Here is a 14,224-nt window from a genome sequence, read left to right on the forward strand (position 1 = left end):
CCTCCAAGCAGGGGCCGATGGGGACAAAGGACTTCCAGCAGCCACGCGGTCCCCGAGCAGCTCCATCCTGGCTTCGGCCCCTTCTCATCTCTCAGCCCCACCCCTCACTCTCAGCACCAGGCCGTCAGAACACCCAGGGGACACTACGGAGGCCGCAGGGGTGAGCACGGCAGGGAGCCTGGCAGGGACGGAGGGGGCGGGGGGGGGGACAGCCGCCATGGGTCTGGGCTCTGAGAGAGGCTCTACGCACGCCGCAACCTGAAGGAGTGCCCACAAAGCTGCCAGCATTGACCTGAGGAGTCCCTGAGCCTCACACCATACAGCCATGACAGCCAGAGGGGTCTCCAAAGGACAGTTCTGGTGCAGCAAGTTGCTCGCAAGCCCTGGACGGTTCCCTGATCAGCCTTGTACCTTCCACGCTGTCACTGTCTAGTTCATTGCAAAACGGAGAAAAGACAAAAATCCCTCAGTCCTTATCCTGTTCCGTGCCAACTGATTAACCCAGAACTGAACCCAGCAGCTCCCGCTGTCCCTTAGTGGAGAGGTGGTGCCACCCTCACGCTGGGCTCCTCCTGCAGCAGCCAGCTGCTGTCACCTGTCACCACCGCTGCACGACAGCCACGGCCACCTCCTGCTCCTCAGCCAGACCCAGCTCCCCCTTCTGCAGCTGGGGCACAGGAGGAGGTCACCACAGCTCAGCTGAACTAAAAACGTCAATGCATTTTTAAAGCTCGAGCCAACGCTGCGAGAGGCCAGGCTTGCCCGGCTTCCACACAGCGACCTGCTCACACACAGCACCAGGAGAGCAAACGTCGTGGGAACCCCCCGAGCTGCCTGCAGCAAGCGAGAAAGGAGAGGGGCTGACACTAACACAGCACACGGGTCTGTAATGCAGGAGGCTGAGCGCAGGGTTGGAGTAAATCTTGGGCCTCTGCACTTCCAGACAGTGAAGAATGGGGGTTTCATGCAGGGTGAATGGGGTGGACGAGGGACCAAAACACCCAGGCACCTACTCACTGTTTTGGATAAGCCTTACTAAAACTCTAATACCTGATGCAATCACTGACCAACACGACAATTGCTGTTCTTCAGAGTCTCCTGCAGAGAAGCTTGGGGCTGCATGGACAGGGGAGTGAAGGTCATCTCACACCTTTCTGTACAGGGAGAGAGGCAGCTCCTACACCATAATGCCACAAGCAAGTTCCTGCTCCACACCTATTCACACCTGCCGTTAGGTGTGGGACAACACATTCACTTGCATAAATCTTCATACCTTTAGGCCAAGACCACAGCCCAGAAGAACAAGCTGCTGCCAGTTACAAAAGAGGAAAATACTGAACAAACTGGGAGGTTCAAGAGAGGAAAAGCTGGTTCAGAGAAGACAGATTTAGTGTAAAAATAAATGTCATTTTTGCAGGAGGGAGGGTGGAATGGAGGAAGACAGTGCCAGGTGCTCCTACTGGCGCACTTTCCCTGGGACGTAATTCCTATCAATAGTCTCCTCTTGCAGGAACATGTGTAAGCAGCGCTCGTTCTGTGCCAGCGGGTGCCCAGCAATTCTAGAAGAAAACCAGAGGTAGAGGTCAGCAGAGGCACCACCGAGACCCCATGCACTCACTTTCTGCAGGCAGTGAGCGAGGCACAGCTCTCCGCTCATGGGCAGCCAGCAGCTCCCAGCACACCCACGCTGGCCTCAGTCCAAGGCCACTGAGTCAGTGTGCAACAGGGCCAGAAAGATGCTCAGCACAGAGTTCCCCACCACAGCAGGAGGTCAGGAGCATCCTGAGCCAACACTGCCCAGCAGATCTCTGTAACGGAACTGTTCTGCTAAGATTTGCTTCGCTCTCAAAACACAACCCACACGGGGGCTTCAGATTCATGGTTTCATTACCTGGAAGCAGACAACATCCTTTAGCATGACACCTGCATCTCTAGATTCCTTTCTGGTCAACTCACAACCCTCTTCTACCAGCAGCAGCTGGGAGAACAAGCAGGCAGCAAGCCCAGGGCATCAAGCTTACTTGTTAATAAACTGTTCTAATCCCTGTCTCCGCTCCTCAATGAAGGACTCCTCAAAGATGCCCTCGTCTCCTCGGAACGGAAGCTGTCGTTTCAAAGCTTTTCCAGGCAGCGGTGGCACTACAATCTGAAAGCAAAGAATCACTCCTGTCAGCAGAACTGCCATCTGAGAGAGGGCATCCTTCATCATTTGACACTCCTCACACAGCCAGAAATCGAGCCCCGGTGGCTGCCCACCACAGCCTCTCTGGACAAAATTATTGCTACAGCTGCTCTCATGCAACTCACTTGCAGGAACAGGCATGTCTGAGCAAGACCTCACCTTACTGTCTCGCTCCAGCTCATTCTTCAGCCATTCAAAGTCACTGTATCGTCTCCTCACACACGACTCCTTCAATTTGAAGATCGGGAGGTTTGTCTGTAATAAAGAGAAGCAGTTAATTTGCAGGGCGCTTCAGAAGCAAGACAGTATTTCAACAAGCAATTGAAACCCAAAGCTGCATTCAGAAAACCAGGCCCCTCCAAGAGGGACGCGTCACAAGAACACCCAGCTTCGTTATTCAGGACAGAACATCATCACCAAAGCCCTTCACAATCAAGCAAGCACTTGCTAGGCTACACAGAGCCAGCCATTCCCTCCCCCTCAAGTTACTATTTCAGGAACACCCTCCGCACCCAGGGGCACACAGTGCTTACAGTACAGACAAGGCTGATTGTTTTTTCCCTCCCGAGTTCACTCCATTTTGAGGTGATCCACAAGACAGCTTCGCAGCCAAAAGATCCGATCAACAGTAGTGTTTCCATGGAAGAAAAAAGGGAGGAAAACTTGTCCCTGCAACTAACTGCCCAAGGCCAAACCTTGTGCTACAGTCTCCTCTGAAAAGACTGCCAGTCCCAGCAGATGAGCAGCTTTCTCCTATCTGCCCCGTGCCGCTGGAGGAACCTGCAGCAGCTCCCCTTCCTTCTCCCTGACTCCAAGAGCCTGAAGACTGACAGCTCCTCAAACTTCACCTTTGCGCTATCAATACACTCTGAATCATCGTGGGAGCGGAGGCAGCACAACCTCCTGACACGCAGCACCCAGACACACACAGGTACTGCTGCAACAGCAGCTAACAGCTAACTACATACAGACCAGGCCCTGAGCAACCTCGTCAAGCTGGGAATTTTCCTGTCCATCGCAGAGGAGTTGGACCAGATGACCCTTAAGGGTCCCTTCCAACTCAAACGATTCTATGATATCCCGATCAGCTCTGCAGAATGAAACTGCTTTCAAAGCACCCCTGCACGAACCGCTTTCAGCCAGACAAAGATCTGCTCGCTGCCATCTCTCTAGCAGGAATACCCAGAATTAAGGCGAAATAAACAAACACCCAATTCTTCTGAAAGGCGCTCGGCAGTCAAACCACGCTGTGACAGAAGGCAACGCCGGCACCACAGCAGCCCAGAGGGAGCGCGTTTCAATCCTACGAGCTCCAGCTCCCAGCGCACGGCTGTGAGGCGAAAGGCCTTCGTAGGGCCGCAACCCCCGGCCCAGGCCGCGCTCACGCCCTGCCGGGCCGCCCGCCGCCCGCCCCGGCCCCCGCGAGGGCCGCACCCTCATGCGGAGCTCGTAGCTGGTGTATCTGGCGCGGCCCATGCCCACGGTCTGCGGGTTGAAGATGTCGATCTCCAGGAAGTTGCTAGGCGGCCCGTACGCGTCCGTCAGGTCCTGCGGCTTGGCGTTCAGACGCCGGGTGTCCGCCACCGCCGCCTCCGACATGGTGGTGCCGCCGCCGCCGCCCCGCCCGGCTCGGCCCGGCCGCTGCCGCAGCCCGCGTTGCCCCGCCCGCGCGTAACGCCCCGCCGCCCGCCCGCCGCCTGCATAACGCAGGGTTTATCCAGAGTACCGGGCGGCCGAGGCCACCCCACTCGTGCGAACTGAGCCGTCACTCGCACGGCGCCTGCATAACGAGAGTAAGTATTCATATCACGGGGCGCAGACGATCACAACCCCAGAATCTGTATGCTCGCCGGGGCCCCGGAACCTGATTAATACAACGAACGCGTTCGGGCCCATCGCGCTTTGAGCGCCGCTCCCGTCCCGACGCCGTGCTCCCATCCCTGGCGGGGTGGTGTCCGAACGACACCATTTCCTCACGAGACACACGAGGCCCACGAAAGGGGCACAAAGCGGGTGAGGGCTCGGTTATGTAAGCGGGGCCGCCGCGGCGCCCGCTGGGAGCTGTAGGCACGCGGCCGCACCGCCTGCCACGCTCTCTCGTCGGAGCCACGCCTCCATCTCCCCGCCCCTCCGGCGCGGTGCTCGCCGGGAGTTGTAGTCCGCCGCCCGCTCTCGGCCACGCGCCGCTGTCCCGCCAGGACTACATTTCCCAGCGTGCCCCTCGCGCGCACGCGCACCGCGCTTTGCTGCTCCCTGGTAAACAGAGCGGCGCGGCGGCGGCGGCGGAGGGTTTGGGGTTGACAAAGGGGCCGCGGGCCGAGCCCATGCGCCGCCGCGGAGCGCGTCAGGCCCGGCGGGGCGCGGTGCGGCGGCGCTGAGTGGGGCTCATGGCGGAGGCGGGCGGCGCGGCGGCGGCGGCGGCACCGCCGGACATCGACCCGGACTTCGAGCCGCAGAGCCGGCCGCGCTCCTGCACCTGGCCCTTACCGCGGCCCGAGCTGCCCGCGGGCGCGGCCGAAGCGGGCGGAGCGGGCGCGGCGGCGGAGGAGGGCTCGGGCGGAGCGGCGGCGGCGGCGGCGGGGCCCGGGCGGACCGAGGGGGCGCGGGCCGGAGGCGGCGGCGGAGCGGCGGCGGCGCGGAAGGGCGGCTCCCGGCGGAACGCGTGGGGCAACCAGTCGTACGCCGAGCTGATCAGCCAGGCCATCGAGAGCGCGCCCGAGAAGCGGCTGACGCTGGCACAGATCTACGAGTGGATGGTCCGATCCGTACCCTACTTCAAGGACAAGGGGGACAGCAACAGCTCTGCCGGATGGAAGGTGCGCGGGGCCCGGGGCTGCGGGGCCGCTTCGAGATGCTCCTTCTTTTCGCTCCTTCTTTTCGCTCCTTCTTTTCGCTCTCCCCGCTGGGCCGTTTATGGCCGCGTTCACCTGTTGCTCCTCATCCAGTTCTGTGTCAGTATTGCGGCCCGGTGCTGTGCCTCGCTGTGCTCGCTCCTCGTGATCTCTGGGCTGTGCTGGAAGGAGCAAAGCTGTCGCAGAGGCCGTCGAGGAACTGCTGAGACATCGGCTGAAGGGTTTTTTAACTCGAGGCTGCAGTTCTTTGTCGCCCCGGTGCGCAGGGCTCCGTGTAAATAAGTTTCATAGCAGGCATTCTTGGCGTTAAGGGCCTCCTTTAAAAGCGTGCTCTGTCCGAGAGTCGCTTTGCAGGGACTGAGGACCTCTGCTGGAGTTTGGCAAAGGGAGAACACATCTTAGAGCTGCAGACCTCTTCACATCTGCCTCTCCTGCTGCTCTGTGCATGGGCAGGTGCTGCATTCAGTTAAAGGCCCGGCTCCACTTCTTCTGCAGGGGGCAGCTGCAGTGCGTGCGCTGTTTGGTCAGGTGAACTCCAGCAAAAAGAAGAGGTGATGTGAGAGCTGGGCTGTGAAATAGCCCCATGGGCTGCATGCATATGTACTCCACAGCAGGTGCCCCAGGAGTGGGGGCTGAAGGGCAGCACCGCAATGATGCTGTGCTGCTGTTTGCAGCCTGATCTGCAGTGTGAGCCCGTGGGTTTGGGGCTTCCACAACTCCAGCTCTGCATTCCTCTCCTGTGTGACTGAGCACCCAGTCAGCGCTGAGATTTAGCTTTGCTTCTATCGGTGCATTGGTGGGGCTGCTTGCAGCTGGCCCAGCTCTGAAGGGGCTCACTGGGCTCACTGAGCAGCTGTGGGAGTCCTGTTGGCTGGAGAGAGGACAGGAGTGGTGGGACAGGTGCAGCTGTCTCAGCCCAGGTTGGCATGGGTTGACACAGAACTTTTTCCCACTGTATTTCTCATGCTTTCTGACAGCTAAGCGTAGTTTAGCTAAATGTGAGTATCGTGCATATTTCTTGGTGTTAAATCACTTCTTTGTGCAGGTTGAACCATCATTAAGCTTCAGTTTGAGGCAGGTTGTTCTTTTCAGTAGGTTTGGGGGGCTCATGGCAGAGGGCTCTCCCACCTCGGGCTGTGCACGCTGTGCTGCTCCTACTGTTGCACAGACTCGTGTTCTTCTGACAAACAGTTCCTGGAACGGTGTCTGTTCTCTTCAGGAATGTGTCTGCATCTGTTTGGCAACAGAGCCTGAGCCTGAAGTTGTGTGTTATTAAATATATCCTAAGATGCTGTGGGGAAGCTGAAGCATTTTGCCCAGCTGGGCGCTGCAGTAGGTAGGCACGGAGCTGGTAGGGCACGGCTGTCCTCTTATTTGAATGTGCAAGGGGACCCTTGGCCTTGGGTTTACTCTGAGTTTTCATTGTGTGTCATGTTTAGGAAACGTAGTCAGATTTAACATTCAGAAAGATGGAAATGTGGATCTGGGCTCTGTTGCTGTTCTGTAATGACTTTTTCCTCATGATGAAGTTCCTTTGTAGCCCTGCAGCCTGAGGGCTGCTTCGTCCCATCCAAACCGCCACAGAGATGCACGTGGGGGGCTCCAGTTACTTCTGCTCAAATTAAGGAATCTTCTTGGTGCAGCTTTTTCAGTGTCGAACTGAAAGAGTTTGCATAAGGGAACCAAAGGTGGAGCTGCTGCCCAGTGCTGCTGGGATGCTCAATGCCTTCAGCCCCCTGAGCTGTGATGTTCCTGTTGTTTTGGCAGGCAGACTGGTAACGTATTGCGTTGTGCAGTTCTAATAGAGAATTTTAGATGGGAAGTTAAAGAAGTGAACGTGTTTAGAACATTATACACATCTGCTGTAGTTAATATAAAGCCTGTGAACTCGTTGCTTCGGAATGGCTTTGCAGCTGCTTTCCCCCAGCACACAATGGAGGGAAATACAGCTGTTACGGTCTGTGAGGGTGCGACCTCTGAATTCAGGAAAACTCAGTTCTCGAGGAAGGTGCTGTTTGCTGTTCCTGAATTGTGTGAGGGCGCAGACCTGCTGGGTGTGCGGTCTGTCTGCTCCCTAATGCAATTCAGCTGGGGTTAAGAATTAACCGGGCTGGGGGGAGAAGTGTCGGCGCAGGGGTGTGCCTGCAGCCCTGTAATCCCCTGTGGGCTCTGCAAGCTGCTCCAGGATAAGAGGATCATTCCTTCCGGCTCTCTGCCTGCAGGATGGGGGGCGTGGGGGCTTTGGGCAGAGCCGTGCCTTGCTCAGCAGGAGGCCCCAAACCCCTCTGCAGCAGTCCGTGTGTGCTCCTGTTGCACTTTGTGTGTCTGTGAGTATAAGCAGATTCAGCACAGCGATGGGCACGCAAAGAACGTGGTCCCATCTAGAGCAGGGCCGCGTTCCAAAGCCAGACTTGTAATGTTCTCCCAAACCCACTGTTTTCTCCTCTGTAGGAGTAGAAGGAACTTGAAGCTGGCCTCTTCCACATCACTTCAGCATAGGGAAGATCAGCCTTTTCCTATGCGTGCAGTGGAAAGGAAAGGACAAATGGTTCTGCAGCACTGGTTGCAGGAGGCTGAAGTGCCACGCTGCGCTCTGGCGCTTTGTGTGTGCTTCCATTCAGATGTGTGTGTGCATGGTGCAACGATTCCAGTGGCTGCGCTGCAGATTACACTGAGAAGGGACCTCTCTGGCTGCTACAGCTGTGACAGCAGCTCTTACGGTCCTCTGTAGAAGAGCAGCAGCCAGAAAGCAAAAGCAGCCCTGGCTGGGAGGTTCTGCAGGTTATCCTCACACCTTGCAAATGAGTTCCAATTCAGTTCCAATTAGGCGCGTGCTTGTTTTGCTGGAGGTGAGCTGTTCACCATTCATTGGCTCACTGACTGCTGCCCGGCCAGTTTCACTTTTTCTGTAGGCAGATGTACAGAGAGCAGGCGTAGAATCACCGACAGGCTGTGAAGCCGTTCAGAGCATTCCCCTGTTGTTGCCTGCTGAGGCAATAATCGGCTGCGTGCCCAAAAGCCGTAAAGCAAAAGGAAATGTAAAACCGAAGCTCAGCGTTTCAGCTCTGAGCAAGGTGCTGTTCTGCACGAGCTTCAGTCCAGTGCACGTCTGTACGTGGGGAGGGCTCAGCCTGGAGCCTGGCTGCCTGCTGCCCACAGCTGCTGGCTGTGCAGGGACGGAGGCTGAGGTGGTGTTAATCTCCCTCAGACGTTCTGGCAGTGAAAATGAAGAGGTGTGCATTTCTACATTGCTTTGATTGCTGTTGTTGTTGCTGTCGTCATTGGCACCTAACTGAATTTAACAGAAACCAGAACAGCAGTAACCAACAGGAGTATGACAGAGCCATGCTGCGTTAGATTTGTGAGGGTTCTTTTTAAGTTCTGTGGGTAATTCTTGTTTTTCTTTCACAGGATGCAGTCGTTCTGGTCCAAGGAGAGGAGAGCTCTCCTTTTGGCAGCATCCCCTCTGCCCCATGCAGTGTGCTCCAACCCCTGGGAGCTTTTGCTGCTCCCTGTCCATTTGTTTGGCAAAGCTGCATCGCTGAAAGATGAATTCTGCAGCGCGGCTTCATCTATCAGGCAGCCCTGAAAGGCAGCAGCTCCTGGGATGCGGGCATGGCTTGTTCCAACAAGTTCCTCCTGCTCTATCTAATCCCAAATAGCTCTTGCTGTGTCTGCCTGCCTGTCATGTCCAACATCTGAATTGTCACGATTTCCTTCTTTTAAAGAGCTAGGATTTCCTTCTTTTGAGCTCAGACTGAAAGATTACAAGAGGGGAAAACATCCCTCCTAAGAAGCAGCTTTCTGTCTGCGAGGCTGAGGTCTGCACCCGTGCTGGAGGGCGGCCGCAGGGACACGGCTCAGCTCTGGAGCAGTTGTTTACTTGCTGGAGCACAGCTTTGCAAAATCTCTGCCATGAAGCCTTTTCCCAAAGCCTTGGGAGCCAAGTGACGGGGTGAGTGCTGAGACAGGCACTGACAAATGTGGGAGGCGGGGCGTCCTCCCTCGTGCAGCCTCTGAAGAATGCCGTGGCAAATTATAATTCAGTGCAATTACAGGCCTGGCTTTGGAACATGGCCCTGTGCTGGATGTGACCGTGTTCTTTGTGTGCCCGCAAGGCAGTGAGAATGCAGTGCAGGGATTGCACGTCTTGTTTTTCTTTTTGTCCTGTCCTCAGTTCTTCAGAAAGACTTTTTTTTTTTTTTTTGCTAAGGCTTCCTCTGGGATTTGTGGTAGCAACTTTGGAGACTTTGTCAGAGAATGGCTGCAGTGCTGATGGAGCATCCCTGAAAACCCAGGCAAACATGGGCAACAACCCCAACCTACCCTTGAAGCCTTGGAAGGGCCATCGCTGGCTTCTGTAGTTAGCAGCTGTGTGCTGCAGGTGGGATGTGATCTGCTGTCTGGAAGGCTGTTGGGGAGAGCTGATGGCCTTACACACCACCTGGTGGGTGATGCCTTGCCTGCAGACCAAACAGGGCTCTGCACGGTGCTGCTGGAGGGCTGTGTGGCAGCACAGATCGCTCCTTTCCTTTATATAGAGCCAGGAAATGTTATCAACTGAGAAGATTCAGCGTAGTGATAACTGCTGGGGAATGAGGAGATGGTTTGCGTGGTGTTAGGCACACAGCTGTGGCTGTTGGTGTGTCCTGCCCCAGACACAGAGTGGGGAATCACTATTTAAGTAAATATTTCTGGCCAAGCTTTAATTCATGTAATAGCGGTCATGAATTTCCTACTAGTCTTGTCTGAATGTGGTTTAAAGGCATCAACTCTGATCCAAAAGGGATCAGAGACCCCAAAGGGGGCTTTTTTCACTGCAACACACAGCTGTACTCCATAAGATCCTCTATGAGACGCAGTCACCCATTCCCCAGCTCATTGCCAAAGAGGTTCCCATGGCTTTGGCACCAACCTGTCCCCGTCCCCACACTCAGGCTGTGCTCTGCCTGGAGGCACTGCAGACCCACAGCCCATGTTGGCACCCGGTATCAGCATTGCAGGGCAGCCAGACTGCTCTGTAGCATCTCTGAAGTTAATTGCAGCTCTGCTTTTGGTTCAAGTTGCTTAACGTCAAGAAAGGAAATACGTCAGGGTTGCCTAGGGGACTGAATTCTGTCATTTCCTCTCCTGCCAGGTTTCACTTGGAGTTCTGCGGTTATTTATGGTGAATTTTCCACTCGCTTTCTCAGTGAGATTTGAGGGTGCCCTCCGTGTGTCAGACCTGCGTCACTCTGACAGCTGCATCCTCATGCTGGGGAGCACGCAGCATGGAACCTGCCAGGGCAGGGGCTCCTCTCCTCATCCCCATGGCTAAATTTGCTGCCTGCATGACACACAGCCAGCCGAGCGCAGCCCCGATCACACAACTATTCTGTTCTGTAGTTTTGTTAGCGTTGAGATAGCCCAAAATCAAAGCAGAGCTGAGAGAGGAGCCTGAGAGCCATGTGCTGTGCGATGGGAGATGGAGCAGTGCAGCCACCATCTGTGGCCACTGACCATTGTGGCTGCTTAGCTCATCTCTGTGTGCCCTTTGCTACCTTTTGTGCAAGGGTTTCAGGCTTCCCAAAATAGTTATTTCAAGAGGTCTTGTTTCAAGCTGCTGTTCAGTCAGAAAATTTGGTGCTAAAACTTAGGATGTGGAAAGTGGTGTTATTTTTCAGGTCTCATTGTTCGTGGATCTCTTGAAGCAATGCAGGAACACTTGCACCAATGCAGCCTGCAGGACTGGGCGTCTTCAGCAGCTCACAAGTTAATGTCAGGGGAATGAGTGAAGATCTGGGAGGTTCTTGCTATAGGAGCATGCATTGCAAGCGTGGTCACCTGGGGAGTGGGGCAGTGCTTTGGAAATGAGGCAACAACTTCCCAGGTGATGGTACCACTCTGATTGCTGTTCTGGACTTGGAGAAGAATAAAAATGAGCTTGTGTATCCTTTGGGAATGTTTTTTCTCCAAATCCTCAACAGCCAGTGGTTGAAATGAAAGCTGACACAGAACTATTTGCACCTCTCCTTCCATCTGCACAAAACTTTCCACTGTGCCTATGGTGTTTATCTGCAGCTGGCCTGCTTTAGGACAGTATGTTTGAGGTGGACAAAATGAGCGTGGTAAGGCCTCATCTGAGAGGAAAGGGTGGGGAGAGGGAAAGCAGCAGGGCAGGAAGAGCTGTGCTTAGAAGCAGTGGAAAAGGATGATAAAAGCACAGTTGGTTCAGAGCGGTGACGTGTGTGAAAGCTGAAGGCTGCTTGGAGCTTTTTAGCTCGTATGACACAGGTGTTGCCCTGGACCACTGTTGTGCTACTGATATAGCCCCTTTTAATTATGTGCAATTTGCCCATCTGAACTAATGAAGTGCACAGCACAGGCTTCAGGGAGGCTCGTGGAGGGTCTGCCCAAACAGCTTGCTGATCCTAAAGCGCAGGGAGGTTTATCAGCACAGTTGTGGGATGAAAATTTGCTCTGACATTGGTGTGCAGCCATTTCAGCTGGCAATTTCCAGCAAAGCTCAACCACGTGAAGGGTGTTGGGAGGGACGAGGAATGCATGCTTTGCCAAATAGGAAGATGGGAGAGGCTAAAACTGGCATGTACTGTGTGGGAGTGCATTATCAGCTTGAACATCTTACCCCATTAGAAGCACACACAGTGTACTGCATCCTTGCAGAGTGGGCTGGCAGCCTCCAGGCTTAGCAGGACTCTGCTCTACAGATTCTTTCTTGTTTGTATTGGAGATAAAAAAGGTGACAGGTCTATGGAATTGGGAGTGTTGTGTCAGTGTCATGGTGGTTTCACCCCTGGTGCAGCAGTGAGGCACTGCACTTCTTGCTGGTGCTGTCAAACATGTTCAAGCAGAAATAGCCGGCTTTAGACAAGTAGCACTTTGCTATGCCTTTCTTCTCTGGATGCTGTCTGAATACACTATGAGATTTCTAATTGAGAGGCGTGGTGTAAGCAGTCCTCACATCTTGTATTTTTTTTTTGTTTTCTTTTCAGAACTCTATTAGGCATAACCTGTCCCTGCACAGCAAGTTCATTAAAGTTCATAATGAAGCCACAGGGAAGAGTTCCTGGTGGATGCTCAATCCTGAAGGTGGTAAAAGCGGAAAAGCGCCAAGAAGAAGAGCTGCATCTATGGACAACAGCAGCAAACTCGCTAAAGTCAGAAGTAAAGCATCCAAAAAGAAGCCCCCTCTCCAGTCTGCGCCAGAAGCCACTGCTGACAGCCCTGGCTCCCAGTTCCCAAAGTGGCCTGGGAGCCCGTCTTCGAGAAGCAACGAGGACTCTGACGTGTGGAACACCTTCAGGCCTCGAACCAGTTCCAATGCAAGCACCATCAGTGCCAGGCTTTCTCCAATCCTGACCGAGCAGGATGACCTCCACGACGAAGAGCTTCTCCCGTCTATGGTGTACTCCAGTGCATCCAGCAACGTTCCACCAACTGTGACTGAGGAGCTTGAGCTCATCGATGGGTTGAATTTGATGTCTCCCAGCTCATCCGTGCTGTCTACCCAGCAATCTGCCTCCGGTGGTCAGATCCAGAGAGATTCCAGCTTTTCCTTGCGGAGCCCGAATGCAGCTGGTCAGACCACTGCGTTTGGCAATTCCTTGTTTAACCCTGTTGAAATGTCTCTGCAGAGTTCTGTCAGCCATTTCTCCGGCCCGCAGACCTTGGAAGCTCTTCTGACACCCGGCTCTCCGCCTCCAAGGGATGTGCTGATGACTCAGGTGGATCCAGTTCTCCCGCAGACTGGTGGCAGGATGAGCAGCCGAACTCTTCTGCTTCTAGGTGGACAATCCACCCCGAGTAAGATGAGCTCAGGCAACGCACGAGGAAAGCCTGCAGAGCAGCAGGCAGAACCAGTTGGTGCCACTGTTTTGCCATCAACGCTTCCCATAGTAGCATCTCCTCAAAACACTGCCAGCATTAACAGTTTGAAGGCTCCAGTTTCTGCAACGGCTGCCCAGTCGGTCCAGCTGGGCAGTCCTCCACTGCTTTCTTCTGCTGGCCCTGCTCCTCTGGGGTTGAACCAGGACAGGCTGCCCATTGACCTGGACATTGACATGTACATGGAGAACCTTGAATGTGATATGGATTACATAATCAACAGTGAACTCATGGATGGAGAAGGACTGGACTTTAACTTTGAACCTGTTCCGTCTACTCCCAGCTATCCCAGCAGCTCACAGGCTTCCAGCCACACCTGGGTACCAAGTTAACTTCAGGAGCACAAAAAGGTAAGCGGTGCCATGTAGACACCGTGGCTCTGTTGTAACAGCCCTGTCTGGGAAGCTTCCTGTGCCCCACTGTCAGTAGTGGAAGAGAAGTCTTTGGAAGAGAGAGTTGTCTTTCAGGACAAAGCTCTGGGAGAGCTGCATTCCCTATTAGAAGGGGAAAGACTGTGTGAAGGAGAGTGGATTTAACTTGACCAGGTAGTAAGCTTCTTAATGAAGTAGAGCAGCAAACTGAATGAAATTCTTGCTGTCTCTCATTAACAAAGATGACTGTTCTGCAGGAGGTTGGTCTTTTCCTCTGAATTTGATGTGAGAACGTATTCTGCTTACATGAGAATGGTATATTCAGAGCTGTTGAACTGAGAACTGTTTCTGTCGAGGTTGTAATTATGTTTGCAGTGTTTTCCAGTATGTGTAGTTGCAAAGCCTATCTGTTTCAGGATTGTCTGCTTTGCCTGCGTGTAGCAGGACACAGATGCTCTCGGTTTATCAGCCCTTCTGCCTTTCCCTTATCTGGGAATGGTGTCTGTAAGGTCTTGTTTGCCTGTTTGTCAGCCTGTGCAGCCATCAGAATGGAAGAGGAAGAGAAAATGGGAGTGTGTGGTGTGAATGGGGATGGAAGGAGGAAGGATGTGTCAGTGCTGTCGCACTGGAGATGGAGGCATGTTTCACACTTGGAGCTCACCTCACTAATGGAAAAGGGGCAGTTGCTTTATGGGTTGAGGCACAGGCTGGGTACTGGTTGGGAGGTGGAAGTGATGCCAGGAATATCTCTTGAGGAGACAGATTTGGGATTTGTTGGTGTTGCAAGCTCAATTAATAATGCTGGGCAGATGGAAGGGCAAACTGCAGATACTGCTTGAGTTGTGGGAAGCTCTTGAGCTTCAAAATGGTGGAGGATGAGCAGAATTACCATGTGCTTTACGTTAATACTCATTCCAAGGCAAGTGAGTAACCTG

The 14,224-nt window shown here is 54.2% G+C and overlaps 2 protein-coding genes across 4 annotated transcripts; one reads left to right on the plus strand and one right to left on the minus strand.

The window, feature by feature from the left end:
- Positions 1–1,456: 1,456 nt before the first annotated feature.
- SNX12 (sorting nexin 12) lies at positions 1,457–3,781 on the minus strand (the record flags this gene model as incomplete). 3 transcript variants are annotated; one of them, XM_079541756.1, is made up of 4 exons in its annotated part: positions 1,457–1,559; positions 2,022–2,146; positions 2,342–2,437; positions 3,683–3,781. In XM_079541756.1, 4 exons carry the CDS (start codon positions 3,779–3,781, stop codon positions 1,457–1,459), a joined length of 423 nt encoding a protein of 140 aa, XP_079397882.1. The 3 variants fall into 3 exon arrangements, with proteins under 3 accessions (XP_079397882.1, XP_079397881.1, XP_079397880.1); XM_079541755.1 differs by having other exon boundaries at positions 3,629–3,781; XM_079541754.1 differs by having other exon boundaries at positions 3,617–3,781.
- A 788-nt stretch (positions 3,782–4,569) lies between these two features.
- On the plus strand, positions 4,570–13,250 carry FOXO4 (forkhead box O4; the record flags this gene model as incomplete). The annotated part of the gene is made up of 2 exons (XM_079541901.1): positions 4,570–4,998; positions 12,027–13,250. The coding sequence occupies 2 exons, from the start codon at positions 4,570–4,572 to the stop codon at positions 13,248–13,250; spliced, it is 1,653 nt and encodes a 550-aa protein (XP_079398027.1).
- Between the last annotated feature and the right edge of the window lie 974 nt (positions 13,251–14,224).

This window comes from Tetrao urogallus, assembly GCF_951394365.1.
Source record: "Tetrao urogallus genome assembly, chromosome: 13".
In the NCBI taxonomy this organism is placed as follows: domain Eukaryota; kingdom Metazoa; phylum Chordata; class Aves; order Galliformes; family Phasianidae; genus Tetrao; species Tetrao urogallus.